Source organism: Perognathus longimembris, chromosome 5, assembly GCF_023159225.1.
Source record: "Perognathus longimembris pacificus isolate PPM17 chromosome 5, ASM2315922v1, whole genome shotgun sequence".
Taxonomy (NCBI): Eukaryota; Metazoa; Chordata; class Mammalia; order Rodentia; family Heteromyidae; genus Perognathus; species Perognathus longimembris.
Genome location: NC_063165.1, coordinates 85,544,736 through 85,563,991, shown reverse-complemented (window position 1 = coordinate 85,563,991; position 19,256 = coordinate 85,544,736). Strand labels below are relative to the sequence as shown.

Genomic DNA, 19,256 nt, shown 5'->3' with positions numbered 1-19,256 from the left:
CAAAGGTGACAGCAGGACCTGCGGCGTTCATTCACTCCACCATTCACCTTCAAGGTCAACCGCTGGCATCTCTGCTTCCTCGGGGAGACGAGAGCTAGAATCAGGTCTCAGGGTGATTGTGAGGATTGAGTGAGCTTGCTTAGAACAATAACCACGAGGCTTCCAGCACCTGCTGTGGCCTGCCGTGGCCACCCCTACTCCCATCAGCGGCTATCTTCCCTAACGTAGAGGGGAACACCATGCTAACCTCGTGCCTCTAGAGAAATGAGAAGCCTAAGACCAAGTGGGGCTGAGATGGCGAGCCTTCTCTGTAGCTGGCCTTGCCATCCTCCTCCTCCTGAAGTCCTAGTGGGGAGAACAAGCGGCTTCTGCCCCAGAGCTCCAAGCCCTGTCCACTGCCCTCCAGGGAAGAGCCGCATTCCCTGCGATGCCCGATGGTCCCATCATCTGCTGCACATCCCCTGGCTTGTGCATGTCTGCACCGTGTCCTCCTGGCTCTCTGAGGAGGGCCCTGGGGTGCTGTGCAGGCCACTTGAGAGCGTGCCACCTTTCATTTCCACGGGACAAGCTCCCTCCACCTTCAGGCTTCTCCGCTAATGCTGTTAGGAACCATTCCTCCTCCTCACTGTGCATCTCAGTGTAACCCTCTATCCTATTTCTAGACCTGTCACCTTCTGGTAGTTGATATTTATTGCGTACTTATTACGTTAGTCTGCCTCCCTCGTGCCCTCCACCTGTTACTATGGAAGTTTCAAGAATGTAGTCTGTTTAGCTCAATACTACTCTCCTGGAAACCAAAATCGAATCTGGCATACAATGGGCCCTGAACAGCTATTTGCTGAATAAATTATCAAAGAAGTTCAAATAAATTTAAATAGCAATGACAAGGAAGTACACTTGCTGTGCTTACTTTTGGCATGAGAATGGCTAATGTACATTATACACGTTCATTTAATCTCCATAGCCAGTTATGGTACCATATTTGTTATTGCCATTTTAAGGAGAAAACAAAGGCAGGGGTTGTTTAAAGAACATGCTCAATATTTTGTAACAACAAAGTGAACTATAGCTATCCACAGAACTCAGAGCTTACCTTTTTTACTATTCTACCTTCTTAACTTACTATTCTTAGCTTATATGATATTCTGCCTCAAGCTTGTATATAATGCTAACTTATCCCTCGCTGCTATTTTGGAGCATTTTCTATATTAGTCTAACTTACCTAGCAATGTAGCCTCAGCCTCTAACTTCTCATATTGGTAAAAATTCAATTCAGATATTTATCAAGAACTCTGAACTAGTCCAGAAATAAATAAACAAATCTTATACTTTGTTCGATAATTTTAGTAGACATAAATATCTCAGATATTTTAAATTTAAAATTATAGTTATCTTCCATAATGGCTCAATCGCTATGTGCATATGACTGTATAAAATGAGGCCAATTGAAATGAACTCCAAGAAATGGAAACAAGAGTTTTTTTATTGTACTGTTTGTAGTTATTTATTTTTTCTTTATTTTTCCTTTTTTTAAATTCCCTGTTGTCACTTTTTATTTTGTACACTTCTTTTTTTTTTTTTTTTTTTTTTTTGGCCAGTCCTGGGCCTTGGACTCAGGGCCTGAGCACTGTCCTTGGCTTCTTTTTGCTCAAGGCTAGCACTCTGCCACTTGAGCCACAGCGCCGCTTCTGGCCGTTTTCTGTATATGTGGTGCTGGGGAATCGAACCTAGGGCCTCGTATATCCGAGGCAGGCACTCTTGCCACTAGGCTATATCCCCAGCCCTATTTTGTACACTTCTATACACTTCTGTACACTGTCTCCTACATAAGTTTATCTGATTTGGAAAAAGGAAGGAGAATCAAAGAAACAGTGGGTCAAAGGATAAACCAATTCAGCAGTGATACTCACTAGACACTATGTTGGAAATAAACTTTACAACTAGGGGGCAGGGGCCCAGGAAAGGGGAGTCAACAAAAATGAGGGAAGGGGTGACACTGTTCAAAAAGAAATGTACTCGTTACCTGACTTATATAATTGTAATCCCTCTGAATATCACCTTTACAACAAAACTTAAATTTAAAAAATTAAAACCTACTGAAAAATCTGAAAAAAGTTATCCTCAATTACAATAGAACTACACAGCTATCATATATTCCTTACAATTCTTCAGAATTTTTATTCAAATTAGCTTCAAATATAGGAACTACACATAGTAAAAATATATGAAAAAATTAATGTTTTAATATATTTTTTAAAGAATAATTACAGATCAGTGATTACTTTCTAAACCATTCAAGGTCTCTGACAACAAAAATTCACATTGGGGAGGATTTGTTACAGAAAGATAAGTTCTAGTGGAAATTTTAGAATATGTTCACACATTTTTCTATCCTCAAAATAAATAAGCAACATATGTATCAGCTTTAATGGCTTGTTCTTATATCTCTAGATTATGAAGAATTATAGAAGTCCCTGCATATCTTCTTAAGAAAAATTTTAAACAAAGCACATTTAGAGGAAGGCTATTTTTTGCAAATCTGTCTCCTCTCAGGAACAATGTTAAGGTATCATACTCATAGGAAAAAAATAAAGTATTTTAGCCAATTGCTAGCTACCTATCACTTTGGAGGGTAAAATACCGTATACAGTTTTTTTTTTTTTTAATGAGCCAGGTGCCTGTGGCTCCTACCTGTAATCTTACTCAGAAGGCTGATGCCTAAAGATTGCAGTACAAAGCCAGCCTGGACAGGAAAGTCCCTGAGACTCTTACCTTCAGTTAACCACCAAAATGCCAGAAATGGAGCTGTGGTTCACACTGTAGAGTATCAGCCTTGAGCAAGAAAGCTCAGGGACAGTGTTCAGGCCCAGAGTTCAAGCCCCAGGACTGGTATACATGCACACATAGACCAGCCCTCCCCCCCATACACACAAGTTGAAAAGTTATTCCTACTACTAAACAGCCAGTTAATTTTCATTCATTTATAACTTCATAACTTGAAACGAGAGCTTATTCTATAATTCACTCTAGTAGTGAGGTTTTTTTGTTTTTGTTTTGTTTTTTCTCTTATTTATTGTCAAACTGAATTACAGAGAGGTTACAGTTTCATACATTAGGCCTTGGGTACGTTTCTTGTACTGTTACCCTCCTCCCTCATTCCCCCCTCCCCCCTCCCATTTTCCCTCTCCCCCCATGAGTTGTTCAGTTGGTTTACACCAAACAGTGTTGCAAGTATTGCGTTTAGTCATTTGTCTTTTTATCCTGTGTTAGTAGTGAGTTTTATATGCATGGACTGGTTAACCAAAAACTCTACATAGGCTTCCCAGAGCAATAAGCTACAGCAGTAGACTTGTACCTAGAAGTCACATTTACAAGTCAAATAACTTGCAGATGACTGTTAATTCTATTAACAACAACCCCAGACTAGACTTTCCTATTGGTTTTTGGGGTTCTTAATGTTAAACTTCAGGTTTAACTTATTTATTTTTCCAACATTTACAGAAAAAATATCATGAGTGCTTTCCAGCTCCGTGCCACATTGATCAGCATCTGCTGATCTATAGAAGTCTAATCACTAAGTAGTAGTCACCGGCAGAGAAAACAAACAAGCAAAGCAAACTCCCATCCTAACTGATACTCTGTAAGACTCGGGGCTACTTACAAAGACTTTCCAAAAACATTGCATATGTAATTACTTTGAATACAGTGCAACAATCATGCGATAATAACTAACTACATTAACCATTCTATAAGAACTACGTATGTTAATCATTTTTCAACTCGTAATATTTTTACCTAACATGAAAAAAGAAAGTCTGTATGTTCAAGTTTATAAACAGTATAAATTAAAAGAGTATAAAACAGTGTAAATTAAAAGTTGAGGCGGGTATAAATTCCGTTTTCAAATAAAGACTGTTTAGTAGAGATTCAACTCTCTCTCTCTGTCTCCCCCCTCCCAACCATTAGTATCTCTGATTTCATAACCAAAACATTTCATGCAAAAGAGTTTACTAGTTAGCTCTTCAACAAAGAGCAATGCTACCAAAGATGTCAGATTATTTAAGATTATTTTTAAAATAATCTTACAATAAGAATCTTATAATAAAGTACAGATGTCTATAATCCTAGCTACTCAGGAGGTTGAGATCTGAGGATCACAGTTCCAAGCCATCCCAGGCAGAAAGTCCATGAGACCCCTATCTCCATTTTACCAGCAAAATTCTAGAAGTGGAGCTATGATTCAAGTGGTAGAGTGCTAGCCTTGAGCCAAAAAGCTCATGGACAATGCCTACACCCTGAGTTCAAACTCCAACCAACAACAACAAAAATAATCATCAATAGCCTTATTTCTAAATATCTTAGTATACAACAATCTCCCAAAACTCCTATGCCAGTTACAGTATTCAAAACCCTCCAGAATTTCACTACAATTTATTAACTTCTTCAATGTGAAGAAAAAGGAACATGAATTTTAACTTTCTTACTACAATGGTGTTTTGCTATTCATTATTACTCATTATTACAATGTTTCTAAATAGTTACTACTATTTCATATCTACCTAAGTGTCTGAATTCAGAGGAGTGACTATAATTCAAAGGTTACAAAGAAAAGTAACATTAAAGTAATTTTAACCAAACATCCAGTATTGTTGGTACAGAAATGTTAAAATGTGAATTTTAATAGGAATGAGACAAAACAAATACTATAATATTGATAGACATTAATGCAGTCATAAACATTTATTTTCCATTTTAAATTAATAAGAGCTCACTGCTAATTGATTTCAAAATTATATTATGACTTAAAATCATAGCAATAACCATCACATAATTTTACTTTTATTAGAATTATATGTGATATAAACTGTTCAGTTTGAGATTAAAACTAAATGCTATTATAAAATGCCACAATAGTAAATGTGACAATTGATAAATCAATAGCAACATGTACATTTATAAGACACTGATTCTTATGACTTATAACTTCTTATTTTAATGAGCTTTGCTGTATACAGATTTTCAGTTGTTCTTTGCTTCAAAGATACTTGAAAGGCATGTTCAGTCACAGATGCAGCATCATCTAGAAAAGATAAATGCTGGACAGCTGTAGGATGCCATAGGTTAAGCATGCCCTGTAAATACACTGCTCTCCAAATAACTCCCGTTCATACTGTGCTAGGGCTGTGAGGTCTAGTCAGAGATCACACATTTCCAAGTTCAAGCCTGCGATGGTAAATACTATTCCAAAGTGGTTGACAATGACATTACATCGCTTATCTTTGGTACATTTTACTTTCATGCTGAGACTTTTTATTTTTTTTACTAGAATAGGCTCTGTTAGTCAATGAAACTTCCAAAACATCAAATAGAATTTAATGTCTCACTTGCCAGGTCTCTTCATGTACTTGGTTTTCATTCTTTACCCCTTTGTATTCCCTCAGCGATTACTTTATTTTCTGGATAAAGATCTCTAAATGATGGAAAATAGAGAACAACAGGCTCGTTTATTTATATTTTGTGATGAAATAAATGAAGACACAAGAACAACCAAGATCAACAGGCACTCGAGGGAGCTGAGAGGCTTTCCTGGAGACCTACATGGTCTCCAAATGTCCACCGAACACGATGCACAGCAAAGCCCTGACTGTATGTCACTGTGTGTGTATGTGTGTGTGTGTGTGTGTCACAACTTGCTCATTATGTTTTCTGCCCCAAGTAACCTGAGAACGTCGTCGGGAGAGGAGCGGTGGGATTTTGACTACTCTTTTCTTCATCTCAGACAGGAGAGGAAAATAAACATGTGACAATATTGCTGGAGACATCCCATCTCTCCATCCTGGAAACCTCCGAGAGAATCAGGCGTGGTGGGGTGGAAAGAATACGGAGCATATTCCATTTGCTTATTTGTAAACCCCCATCATGTTGTGAATGGAAACTCTGCTTGCCAAACATGCCAAACAGAAAATAAATATCTGTAGACGTTACTTTCAATTCATTGTCCTCCGTCTGCCAAGCACTTATTAAATAGCAACCCTGGAGAAGCCCTGAAAATACACATCTCACGTCTATGTCAACCACTACTCTCAGGACCTTAGTAGTAATTACCTCCTACTTGCTGGGAAAACTACAGGAATGAATTTGCAATGGACAAAAATCAGCCCTGGCAAAGAATGAATCATTCAAGCGGATTTTAAATTTGGCAAAAAAATAATAACAATAAATAATAAGGAAGGAAGGAAGGAAGGAAGGAAGGAAGGAAGGGAGGGAGGGAGGGAGGGAGGGAGGGAGGAGGGAGGGAGGGAGGGAGGGAGGGAGGGAGGGCGGGAGGGAGGGAGGGAGGGAGGGAGGGCGGGAGGGAGGGAGGAAGCGAGGAGTTGGGTTCACGGAGGTGATGACTCAAACTTGGGTGGGAATCACAGAAGGGAAACATCTAGTGGCCCGTCATCACGCATGTGGCCAGCAGCGCCCGCGGCCCCCGCGCCCCCGCCATCCGCTGGAGGACGCAGCATCGCGATGTCCGGTTTGGACCCCGTTTGTTCCGCACTGCTGCTCCCTCGGCCTCGAAGCTCAGCCCGGCCCCGGGGGGCTGCGCCCCGAGCCCCGCGCGCCCCGAGCCCCGCGCGCCCCGCGCCGGGACTGCGCCCCCGGCTCCGCGACGCGGCCCCTGCCGGCCCGAGCGACCCGGACCCACCCCACCCCCGCCCCGCCCGCCGCCGCTCCGAGCCGGGGCCGCTCAGCTCTTCCTCAAGTCACCCGGGGAGGCCGGGGGGGGGGGGGCAGGGGGGCAGCTCGGGCTCCAAAGAGCCAGGATGTGGATGGCCAGACGGCAGCGACACGCACACACACACACTCGCGCACACACACACTCGCGCACACACACACTCGCGCACACACGCACTCACGCACCCCGGACCCCTGCTCCTCAGACCGAGGGCGCGGGGCGCCGGCCGGCAGGGACGAGGCCGGGCACGGAGCGGGGGAGCCCGGGCTCTGGGCTGCGCTCAGGACCGCGGGAGCGGGGCGTCCCGGATCCCGCGCGTCCCCACGCGCGGCCCAGGCTGCCTGCTTCCTAGCAGGGACCAGGAAAAGGGAAGGAAATCCAGAGCCCGGCAGCCCCGCTCCCCCCCACCCCCCCCCACCCCACCGCCCCTCCCCTCCCGGCCCGGCCCCAGGGCCCCTTCCCGGGGCGCAGGAAGCGAGCGCTGGCCGGCCGGTTCCGAGGGGGGCCGGGCCGGGGAGCGCACCCGGCGGGCTGCGAGCGGACACACCCCCTGCACCCCCTGCGCCCCCTGCACCCCCCCTGCACCCCCTGCACCCCCCCGACACCTCCCTGCACCCCCTGCACCCCCCCGCCTGCCCGACACCCCCCTGAGCCCCGAGCCCCGCCGCGCGCCTCCCGGACGCCTCGGGTGCCCGCGCTCGTCCATTTCCTCTAGATTAAGAAAGAAAAAGGGAAGAAAGCGCACCCACAACTCTTGTTCCGATCACGCCGCGCCGGCGGGCTCCGCGCGCGGCTCCCCGAGGGCTCCCGCGTGGGGGGCGCGGGGCGCGGGGCGCGGGGCGCGGGGCGCGGGGCTCCCCCCCTCACCCCCGGCTGCTCACCTCTCGCAGCTCCTTGGCCACGTCCTTCAGGTCCCCCAGGACGAGCTCCAGCCCCTCCACGATGCCGCGGATCTGCTCCTTCACCGGGGCTCGGCCGGCCGCCGGCGGCCCCCGGGCGCCCGAGGAGCAGGACCGGGGCCCCGGGGGCGCGGCTGACATGCTGGGGCGGGCGCGGGCCGCGGGTCAGGGCCGCGGGGCGGGCGGAGGCTGCGGCGCGCCCCGGCCCCCCGCGCCCGGGCTCCCGCGCATGCCGGGCGCTCGCCGCGCCGGGCCGGGCCGGGCGGGCCGCCCCGGGGTGCCGCCGCCGCCGCCGTGCGCGCCCGCCCTCCCCGCCCGCCCGCCCGCCCGCCCTCCCGAGGCGCCGCGCGGGGCGGCTGCAGCGCGGCTCACAGCGCGCCTGCGCCTCCCCCGCGGGGGCCGCCGCGCCCCGCGCCCCGCGCCCCGCGCCCCGCGCCCCGCCGCCCCGCGCCCCGCGCCCCGCGCCCCGCCGCCCCGCCGCCCCGCGCCCCGCGCCCCGCCGCCCCGCGCCCCGCGCCCCGCGCCCCGCCGCCCCGCGCCCCGCGCCCCCGCGCCCCGCTCCCCGCTCCGGCGCGCGCGAGCCCAGCCACGGAGCCACGGAGCCGGGCGCCTGCGCCTCCCCCGCGGCGCGCCAGCCCCCGCAGCCCCCTCCGCGTTCCCCGCCGCCCCCCCCCCCGGTGACGGGCGGCGGGGACCAGGGGCTCCCCGTAAACTCTTTGAACTTAGGGCCCGCAGCCCGCCCCGAGGGCACCTCCTCCTCCTCCTCCCCTCCCCTCCCCTGCCCCGGGGCCCCGCGCGGCTTCGCCTGCGGGAACGGTGCGCCCGCCCGGCGGGGCGGCGAGCGCGCGGGACCCCGACCCGGCCTCGCCGCGCCCCGAAGCCAGGACGCCCGCCCCGCGTGCTCCCCGTGGCTACCATTCCCGTCTTCATCGTCAACGTCAAGTACGGGGGGGGGGCGGGGGTCACCGCGCCCCACTGAGGCCGAGCTGCGCGGCGGGGGCTGCGGCTTAGCCAACTTGTTACCCCCCCCCGGTCCCCCTCCTGCCCCCCACGAGTGGTCCGTTGCCCGTCTTTCCATCCCGCGTCTCCCCGTCTCGCCCTCCCCTCTCCCGGCCCCAGTCCCAACCCCGCGGTGGACACAGCACCCGGGGCGCCCCCACGAGAGACCGTGACGGCGGGGGTGAGGGGCGCACTGGCGCCACGGCTGTGTCCGTGCGATCACCCGAGACGGCTCGGGGCCGAACCAACCCCAAGCTATGGAAACCGGCGGTGTATCCTTGTTGTTGTTGTTGTTGTTGTGGACATGCCGCGTGACAGCCCCGCACCAGAGCTCCTCCCCACACTGTCTGCGCTCCTGGTTGCACTTGTCCGTGCCAGCAACTTATTGTTTGAACTGTCATTGCTATGATGGCGCCTGGGTTGGTGGGGTGGGGGGGGGGGATGCTATTTGCATCTTCTAGGAACTAAATAAGGGTTTGCCCCCAGCGTCCTGTCAAGGTCTCCTGATACTAAACAAATAGAAAATCTGTTCTGATGGTTCTGTAAAAAGACCCAAGGGGCCAGGGGTGGGGGGCTAAGCGGAAACCTTCGGCTTGGTTTCAGTAGGAGTTCATCATTTTCATTAGCAAGAGTCTTAATTTCCTTAATAGCAATCTCCCCCGGCCATTTTGTTCCTTGAATTCACATTCCCGGGACCTCTTTGGGGTGTGTGTGTGTGTGTGTGTGTGTGTGTGTGTGTGTGTGTGTGTGTGTGTCTGTGTGTCTGTGTGTCTGTGTGTCTGTGTCTGTGTGTCTGTGTGTCTGTGTGTCTGTGTGTGTCTGTGTGATATTGCTTTGAGCTTTGGTTCTTTGCTGATGCTGGGATTGAATTCAGGTCCTCACTCTTGCTACCAGTTGAAGCCGCCTTAAATCCCTTTTCTAACAGGCTTCTCTTTTTGATTTTGCCCTAGCAGAATCCTCGCGGTGGCTACCACCTAGGACACCGTCCCAGACATGGAGGAAGTCTTTCCAACCGTCCTCAAAACGCCCACTCAGGAGTCTAATGAGCAATCACTCTTCCCAAGTGAATATTTGTTCTTGACAAAGTATTTGGAAGAAGGAAGAAGGGAATATTAAGAAAAGCAGAAGCTAAGTAAAGGTCTTAAGAGAAAGCAGCACAACACTAAAAAAGGCATTGGGAACTTAGAAGTAAATGGTAACGCAAAGGAAAAGAAAGAAGATCATGCTATGAGTACCAAGATAATAAGAAAATACTAAAAAGACATGTTTGCAGTGAATGAATGGAAATGAGAAAAAAAAAGTTTGGACATATTAAAGAAATGTGTTTTTAATTGCCTGAGTAAGCAAAAATAGGTTTTCTTTAACGTGCTTTCGTCTTTCCAGGTTCTTTTTTACAAGGCGAGCACTCTTGCCACTAGGCCATAGTCCCAGCCCACCAGGTTCTTTTTTATTCTTGTTGCTTTGTGCTGCTCCTAGGTCTGGATCTCAGGCCTCCAGTTCTCACTTAGCTTTCTGGATCCTGGCTAGCTCTGTGTCACTTTAGCTACACCACAGTCTAACATTTTTTTCTGGATAATTTGAGATGGAGTTCCCAGGACTTTTCTCTCTGGTCTGTATTCAAATCTCAATCCTCTGATCTCAGCATCCTGGAAGGAGCTTGGATTACAGGTGTGAGCCACCAACTGTACCTGGCTCTCTTCCAGTTCTGGATAAAGTTGTAGGAATAAAGCTGCATCTGGCGCAGTGGCCCGGGAGGCGACATGGCAGGGGGCACCCCGATAGTAGCTAGCACCCACGCTGCGGCCTGCGGGGCTGTGACCTCCCGGTGGGGCTTCGTTGTACACTCGCTGTCACCGCAAGGACCTGAACGTGATTTCTGATGAACCTAGATTGGGATACTTTCCATGATATTTGTAATGTCTATACATATATGCATATATTAAAATTTTACATTTGACTTAAAGTGCTAGGAGAAATTTTGCCTATTTCAAGGCGGTTGGAGCCACCTCCTTCATTCGTGTACTCTTGGATATGTTCCTGCTCCTTTCCTTCGGAGCGTGCAACAGACGTGAGGAGAAAAAGGAGCAAGGACTTCCTGCTGGGGATGGTCTAGAGCCAGGACAAAACCTCATGGACGTCCTGGAGCAATGAGGAAACCAGTCGTCATTCCTAAAGAGAACCAAGGAAAGATGAAGGAGATGTTTAGAAACTCGATCGGTTCGATTTAATGGCAAGTGAGATGATAGCACCCAACAGCTCCTTACCAGGTGTCAGGTTAGAAGAGTGTAGAACAAAGGTCCATCCCGACAATCTTCCCACAACCAGTGTGGTGATCGTTTTCCACGAGGAGGCATGGACTTCACTTCTGAAAGCTGCCCGTAGCGTCATTAATCGTTCTGGATTGATCAGAGCTGGATTAAAGGCAGCTGTTGTGCCCAAAGGCCAAGTGATCGCCTTTGTAGCTGCTCATTGCAAATGTACAGTGGGTTGGCGGGAGCCTCTCTTAGCCAGGACCAAACATGACAGTGGTCTGTCCTGTCACTGATGTGAACAGCGATGATCCTTTTGAGTACATGGCAGGCTCTGATATGACCTATGGTGGCTTCAACTGGAAGCTCAATTTTCACTGGTATCCTGTTCCCCAAAGAGAAGTGAACACTAGGAAAGGTGACCCGACTCTTCCTGTCAGCACCCCTACCATGGCAGGAGGCCTTTTTCCAATAGACAGAGATTACTTTGGAGACATTGGGACATATGATGCTGGAATGGGTATTTGGGGAAGGGAAAACCTAGAAACTTCCCTTAGGATTTGGCAGTGTGGAGGAACTTTGGAAATAGTCACGGGCTCCCATGTGGGGCGTGTGTTTCGGAACACTACACCTTACGCATTCCCAGACGGGACTGGGAAGATTACCAGTGAAAATCACCGACAACTTGCAGAAATGTGGATGGGTGAATTCAAGAATTCCTTCTGATAATTTCTCCAGGTGTTGCCAAGGTAAATTATGGAGATATATCATGGAGAGATATCATGGTCTAAGATACAAACTACAGTGCAAACCTTCCTCCTGGTACCTAGAGAATATTTACCCTGATTCTCAGTTCCACCTCACTATGTCGCACTAGGCAAGATAGGAAATGTGGAAACAAATCAACGTCTAGATAACATGGCTTGAAAAGAAAGGGAAAAAGTTGGCATTTTTAATTGTCATGGTATGGGAGGTAATCAGGTTTTCTCTTATACTGACAATAACGACATTAGTACAGATGACTTTTTTTTTTTTTTGGATGTTTCTAAACTTAATGGCCCATTACCACGCTCAAATGCCACCACCTAAAAGGCAACCAAGTCTGGGAGTATGACCCAGTGAAATTAACCCTGCAGCATGTGAACAGTAATCAGTGCCTGGGTAAAGCCACAGAAGAGGGGGTAGCCCGGTGGCCAGCACAAGAGACGGCAATAGAAGCCGGCCCCAACAGTGGCTTCTTCAAGACATCACCCTCCCAGAAATGTTCTGAGACCAAGTTTACAAAAACAAAAAGAAGGATTGGCTGGCTACCTGGGCACGCATTTCTGCCACATTCTTAAGTAGCAAAAAAAGGAAAAATGCATTCGTCTGCTGCAGGATGTGAGGTTTATCAGCCATTACACTCAGACTTGTAGCTTTTCACGAGCTGTGAACCAGCCTTCCTGCCCAAGGTCGTGAAAATGCACAGTAGGGAGACTGCGTGCAATGATGTTAACAAGATGGAAAGCGTTTTTCATCCAGGGTCATGGGAACGAATATTCAGACACACAATCAACAAGATATGCTTTCTGGAAAGCTGCGCCTTCTGTGGTTCGCTTGCACGTCAGTGATTTCGGCTGAACGTGCTGTCACGAAGAAGAGATTTCCAAGATTTTTTTTCCTAATTAGGACTGGCAGCTAGTATATGCATATTGATATAAAAAATAAATGAGAAAGAAAAGAAAGAACTAGATTCAAAATCATGAAAACATTATACAATTTAAAAAACTATGTTAAACTGGGTTAAAAATCGAAACAGAACTATGAGAAGTACAATTTGTTACAGTATAGTATCAAATTTCTATATAGATTTTATACCTCAGTGGAGAAAAATAACTGATTCCAGTGATATTCATTTTGTTTTCACCTGATAGTCATGGATGCTTTTATTTTACTTGGGGTGCTAAAAATGAGCTGGACAAAAATCTCTCTGAACATAGTCCTAATTTCTATAATATTTTTATTTTGTTTGTGGGCTGTTGGAATTGTAATTTTTAACTTCATAAAAATGGAGATTTAACGTGTCTGGTCTGAACTGAACAAGTTAAATATGTCAGTTATTCTTGTGTTAACTGGCTTATATATACACACACACACACACACACACACACACACACACACACTTATCACATCTTCAACTTCTTCACTTCTCCAACTGAGCAATAAAACTTCAGTTCTTTATGATTCCACTTAACAAAAGACCTACGAGGAGTGGTTTATTGAGTATTTGCAGATAATATATTTGACAATTGTGAAACCTCACTCCATACACAGATGTGCTTTATTGTCAAGTACATCTTTAGATTCGATTGTTGAATTATAAGGTTGATTTGGTTTTTTAAAAAGCAAAATTTGACTGAAAATGTATAATTGGCATTTTTAATGAGTTAGTGAAAGAAGGGTAGCTATTCCATACTTCAGGTTCTGCATTTCTTCCCTAAATTCCATATAGGTTAGGTTGATCTTCTTTTTCTCGGGTTTTTAATACCAAAAAAATCAACTGATTATCAAAAGTTCATGTCAATTAACAGTTAACCTTTTAACTTCCCCTTCCCCCCAAAAAAAAACTATATCAAGTTTTTAAACATCTACAGTAAAAATTCCAGTTCATTAGTGATCTTATTATTTCATATCTGAATAAAGATAAATGGCCAGAAATGGCATCAGCTAATGTGAGGGAAAAAGAGAAAATATGGCTTGTCTACATTTGAATTTTTGACTCAACAGAAGAGTAAAGAAATTTGGAAAACTCAAAGTAGTTCATAGCAGAATTCTAGACAAGAGAAAAAAACTAATGTTTTCTTCTCCAGTGACAAAAAAAATCTCAAAATATAAGAAAATGTCTATGCCGGGGCTGGGGATATGGCCTAGTGGCAAGAGCGCTTGCCTCGTATACATGAGGCCCTGGGTTCGATTCCCCAGCACCACATATACAGAAAATGGCCGGAAGGGGCGCTGTGGCTCAAGCGGCAGAGTGCTAGCCTTGAGCAAGAAGAAGCCAGGGACAGTGCTCAGGCCCTGAGTCCAAGCCCCAGGACTGGCCAAAAAAAAAAAAAAAAAAAAGAAAAGAAAATGTCTATGCCACTTTTGATCTCTTTCATAAAAGATTAAACAACAAAAATTTGTTCTTCTATGACATCACTACTACTAAATCAAAATGTCACGCTAACTCAAAATGGAAAAGTTAGAAAGTTGGATCAAACCTTTAAACCTAGCTACTTGAGAGAAAGGAATCAGAATCAAAGAATTGGGGCCAAAGCCAATCTGGGCATAAAAATGTTAATCAATGGCTGGATGTGGTTGTTGGTGTCTATAATCACCAGTGACACAGAAAAGCACAAGTAGAAGAACCATAGCCTAGACTGGCCCAGGCATAAAACAAGATTCTACTTAAAAAGATCACTGATACAAAAATGGGGCTTGAGGCATGGCACAAATGAGAGAATCCCTAGACCCTGGTTTTAAAGTCTCAGGACAGTTTAGAGACATAAAAGTCAAATATTGGACCCACATAGGAAAGCTTGAAGTGTCTCAGTACTGGTATCTGTCATGCTTGTTACTATCTTCCACTCTTCAAAGCTGAGTTAAAGCAACACTCCATAAAATATGTCTAAAGAAATAGTGTGTTGGACTGGGAACATGGCCTAGTGGTAGAGTGCTTGCATCCCATACATGAAGCTCTGGGTTCAATTTCTTAGCACCACATAAACAGAAAAAAACAAAAGTGGCAGTGTGGCTCAAGAGGTAGACTGCTAGCCTTGAGCAAAACATAAAGAAGCCAGGGACAGTGCCCCAGCCCTGAGTTCAAGCCTCACTATCAACACACACACACACACACACACACACACACACACACACACACAAATATAATGAATCTCTCTATAAATGTATTTATGAACAACAGCTATCTGAAACTGAGTACAAACCAAAATCATATGGTAAACTTAGACAAAATCATAGATCTCTAAATAAAAAAGAATAGTATACTAAATGTATACTAAATTTTGTTCTTTTTGGCATTATTATTCATTACACTCCAGGTTTTATCATAAATCATCTGGTGATTTTAAGAAGTGACCTACTGATCACAGGTGATCATCTTTAGTTTCTTTATGAACGTTCAGCAGTATTTACAAGTATGTTTGTTTGTGTGTGATGTGTATGAAATGTATGCATGATATGTGTGTATGTTTGACCCCTAAAATCCACTTTCAGGAGGAAATCCTTTAATACTGACATAATTTAAAAATAGCAAACACAGGGGCTGGGAATATGGCCTAGTGGCAAGAGCGCCTGCCTCCTACACATGAAGCTCTCGGTTCAATTCCCCAGCACCAGCTATATGGAAAACGGCCAGAAGGGGCGCTGTGGCTCAGGTGGCAAAGTGCTAGCCTTGAGCGGGAAGAAGCCAGGGACAGTGCTCAGGCTCTGAGTTCAAGCCCAGGACTGGCAAAAAAAAAAAAAAGAAAAACCCAAAAACTTTTGTTTCAAGTTCATTTTGATATATATCATTTTATATGATCATATGCAAGTAACTATTGAGCCTTTGTGATCCTGTCCTAAGAATATCCTCCTTTTGTCACACTGTGAGTGTCTGGTGTCCTGTATAATCTATCATGTCTAAGTGTATTTTAACTGTCTTTTACCATCCAGTGTGTTTTCTTGTAGATTTATAGGTAGTATCTAGTTATAACAAATGAGGAAAAAAATGCAACCTATGTTTCTATTAGTCTAACTGTGCTTAATATAATTTTCTCCAAGTCTCTCCAGTTCCTTACGAATGGTGCAATATCATTCTTTCTGATGGATTAAATATATATACATATATATGTGTGTAGCATTTCTTGAACCATTTGTCCACTGAGGAGCATCGGAGCCGATTTCTTATTTTGGTTATGGTAAATAATGCCCAATGAACATGGTTGTGCTGGTAGCTTTAGTGTGTCCATTTGGGTAAATTACCAGGACTAGGATATAAGGAAGCTTTTATGAGGAACTTCCATACTGTTTTCTAGAGTTGTTGAACAAGTTTACATTTCAATCAATCATTTAACAGAGTTCTAATTGGCCACATCTCCACCAGCATTTGTTGTAGTTAGTTTTCTTGATAATGCCATTCTAACTGGAATGAGATGTAATCTCAGTGTTGTTTGGATTTGCATTTCCTTTATGACCAGAGAACTTAAACATTTCTTCATGTGTCTATTGGACATTACTGGTTCTTCTGAGAAGCCTCTCTTTAAGTCACTAGCCCATTTATTAATTGTGTTGTTGTTTCTTTGATGATTTGTTTGGGTGGGGTTTAATTTTGTTTTTGAGTGTTAAAGTATATGTTAGATATGAAGCCCTTGTCAAAGTTTCATAGCTAGTAAAGATCTCCTATTCTCTGGGTTTTCTATTAAGCTTGCTAGCTCTGTCCTTTGCCATGTAGAAACTCTTCAGCTTGGTGCAATCGCATTTTTCCAGCCTTTCTTTGATTTGTTGTGATTCTGGATCTTTACTTAGGAAGTTTCAATCCATATGGAGAAGCCCTCATGCTTCCCCTATTCCTTCCTGTAATATTTTCATAGCATCTGGATTTACACTGATGTCTATGATCCATTTGGAATTAACAGTGGTGCCAGGTAATATATAAGAATCTAGCTTCAGTTTTTTTGCATGAGTATAGCCTATTTTGCCAGCACCATGTGTTGTAGAGGCTGTCTTCCTTCCCACCTGTATTTTTGGCTCCCTTATTAAATATTAGGTGGCTATAGTCCTGTGTGTTCATTTCTGGATTACCTATCTGTTCTATTTGTCCTCAGGCCTATTCTTGTGTCATTGCCAAGTTGTTTTTATTACTATGTCTTTGTTATAATGTAGAGTTTGTTATTGATATTCCTTCAATACTGTTCTTCCTGCTAAGGATTGTTTGTGCTCTTTGAGGTCCTTTATCATTCCATACGAATTTTTGTTTTTTGGTTTTTTGCCAGTCCTGGGCCTTGGACTCAGGGCCTGAGCACTGTCCCTGGCTTCTTTTTGCTCAAGGCTAGCACTCTGCCACTTGAGTCACAGCGCCACTTCTGGCCATTTTCTGTATATGTGGTGCTGGGGAATCGAACCCAGGTCTTCATGTATATGAGGCAAGTGCTCTTGCCACTAGGCTATATCCCCAGTCCCCATACGAATTTTTGAATTGCTTTCGCTATATCATTGAGGAATGTTGTTAGAATTTTGATAGATATGGAATTGAATTTGTAAGTTTGGGAATTTGGGCATTTTCACAATGTTAATCCTTTCAATACAGGAGCATGGAAACTTTTCCCATTTCCTTAATTGTGCTTTAATTTCTTTTTTCAGCGTTGTAAAGTTTTCATAATGGAGGTCCTTCATATCTTTGGTTGAGTTAATTCCCAGATTTTTTGACACTATTACAGTCTTGTTCTCATTGTGGCAAAAGCTACTGATTTATGTGAGTTAATTTTATACCCTGCTTCTTTGCCAAAATTTCAGATCACCTCACATAACTTGGGAGAGAAATCTATAGAGTTATATAAATACAGGACCAGTTCAATTCTTCTTTTGCTAGTTGGATCCTCTTTATTTTTTTCTCTTGCTTTGTTGCTCTTCATAGGAATTCTAGTTCTATATTGAAGAGGAATGAATGGAAAGAGTGAACATCCTTGTCTCATTTCTGTTTTTAAAGGAAAGTGTTTTAAATTTTCACCATTAAGTATAATGCTGACTGTATGTTTGTCATATATAGCCTTTATTATGTTGAGGAATGTTCCATAGATTCCTAGCTTCTCCAGAGCTTTTAACATGGTGGGTCGGTTCAAATGCTTGTTATGCATCTATGGAGATGATCGTATGATTCATGCCTTTGTTTCTGTTGATGTGCTTGTTGAATTACATTAATTGACAGGGGGATATTGAACCAGTTTTGCATCCCTATAATGATTCCCATTTGATCATAGTGGATGGTCTTTTGTTTGTTTGGTTTTTGGTTAGTTGCTTAGTTCAGTTGGCCAGAATTTCATTGAGAAGTTTTGCATGGATGTTCATTGAAGAGTTGGGTCTGTAATTCTCTTTTTACATGAGTCTCTATCTGGTTTTGGAATGAGGTTCTGCTGGCATCATAGAATGGGTCTGGTAGTGATCTTTCCCTTTCAGTTTCATTGAAGAGTTTGGGGTGTGCTGGAGTGAGTGTTCTCCTTTGAAAGCCTGACAGAATTTGGCTTCAAATCCATCCGGTCCTGGGCTTTCCTTGGATGGGAGGTCTTTTATTGCCATTTCAATTTCATTACTTGTTATGAGTCTGTTTAGTTGGTTTAAATTTTCTTGGTTCCATATTCTCTGACTTGTTGGCATAAAGATTTGCAAAATATTCTCTTATAATATTCTGAATCTTGCTTGCTTCTGTCATCATGTTCCAATTTTCATCTCTAATTTATTTGGGTGTGGTCTCTTTTTTTTTTAGTCATATTTGCTAAGAATCTGTCAATTTTGTTAATTTGTTCAAATTAACATAATTGTTAATTTTGTTGCTTCTTTCTATGCTTTTTAGCCTCTAATTCATTTATTTCTGGCTTAATTTGTATGATTGCTTTTCATCTGCTGCTTTGGGGTTTGGCTTGTTCCTGTTTTCAAGGCACTTGAGGTAAATCATTCAAGTGTTGATTTGAGATTTCTCCAATCTGTTGATATAGGCACTGAGAGCTATAAATTTCCTCTGAGAACTGCCTTTGCTATCTTCCAGAAGAGCTGTATTTTCAGTGTTCATTTTTATTAAAGTCCATAAATGTTTGAATTTCCCTTCTAATCTCTTCAATGAATGACCACTGGCCATTCAACAATATGTTATTCAATCTCTGTGAGTTAGGTAATTTTCTGTGCTAGTTTTTTGGTGTTGAGCTGTACTATTCCATTGTGGTCTGACAAAATGTAGAGAAAAATTTCAATATTTTTTGAATTTTCACATATTTGCCTTGCAATCTTAAATATGATCAATTTTGGAGACTGTTCCATGGGCATCTGAGAACAATATATGTTCTGATACTGCTCGGTAAAATATTCAGTAGATGTCTGCTAAATCTAGCTTTGACAATGCAATTATTTAGATCTAAGGTATCTTTGCTGAGTTTTTTCATGGACGACCTTTCCAGAGACAAGAGTGATGTATTGAAGTCACCAACAATCAATGTTTTTGGATCTATGTGTGTTTTGGTGTTAAGTTGTATTTGTTTGATAAAGTTGGGTGCTCCAGCATTTGGTGCATAGATATTTAGAATTGTTATACCCTCCTGTAGATGACTTCTCTTTATTAATATGTAATGTCCTTCTTTGTCACTTCTTACTAAGTTTAATTTG

General features: G+C 44.4%; 1 protein-coding gene and 1 pseudogene across 1 annotated transcript in view; one reads left to right on the top strand and one right to left on the bottom strand.

The window, feature by feature from the left end:
* LOC125351356 (protein Largen-like) overlaps positions 1-7,761 on the bottom strand; it is a 138,726-nt gene extending 130,965 nt beyond the window's left edge. Inside the window, exon 1 of the mRNA XM_048346038.1 lies at positions 7,603-7,761. Within this exon, the coding sequence (XP_048201995.1) occupies positions 7,603-7,761 (159 nt within the window). The remainder of the gene's footprint in view (positions 1-7,602) is intronic.
* A 1,162-nt stretch (positions 7,762-8,923) lies between these two features.
* On the top strand, positions 8,924-12,138 carry LOC125351156 (annotated as a pseudogene).
* Positions 12,139-19,256: the final 7,118 nt, after the last annotated feature.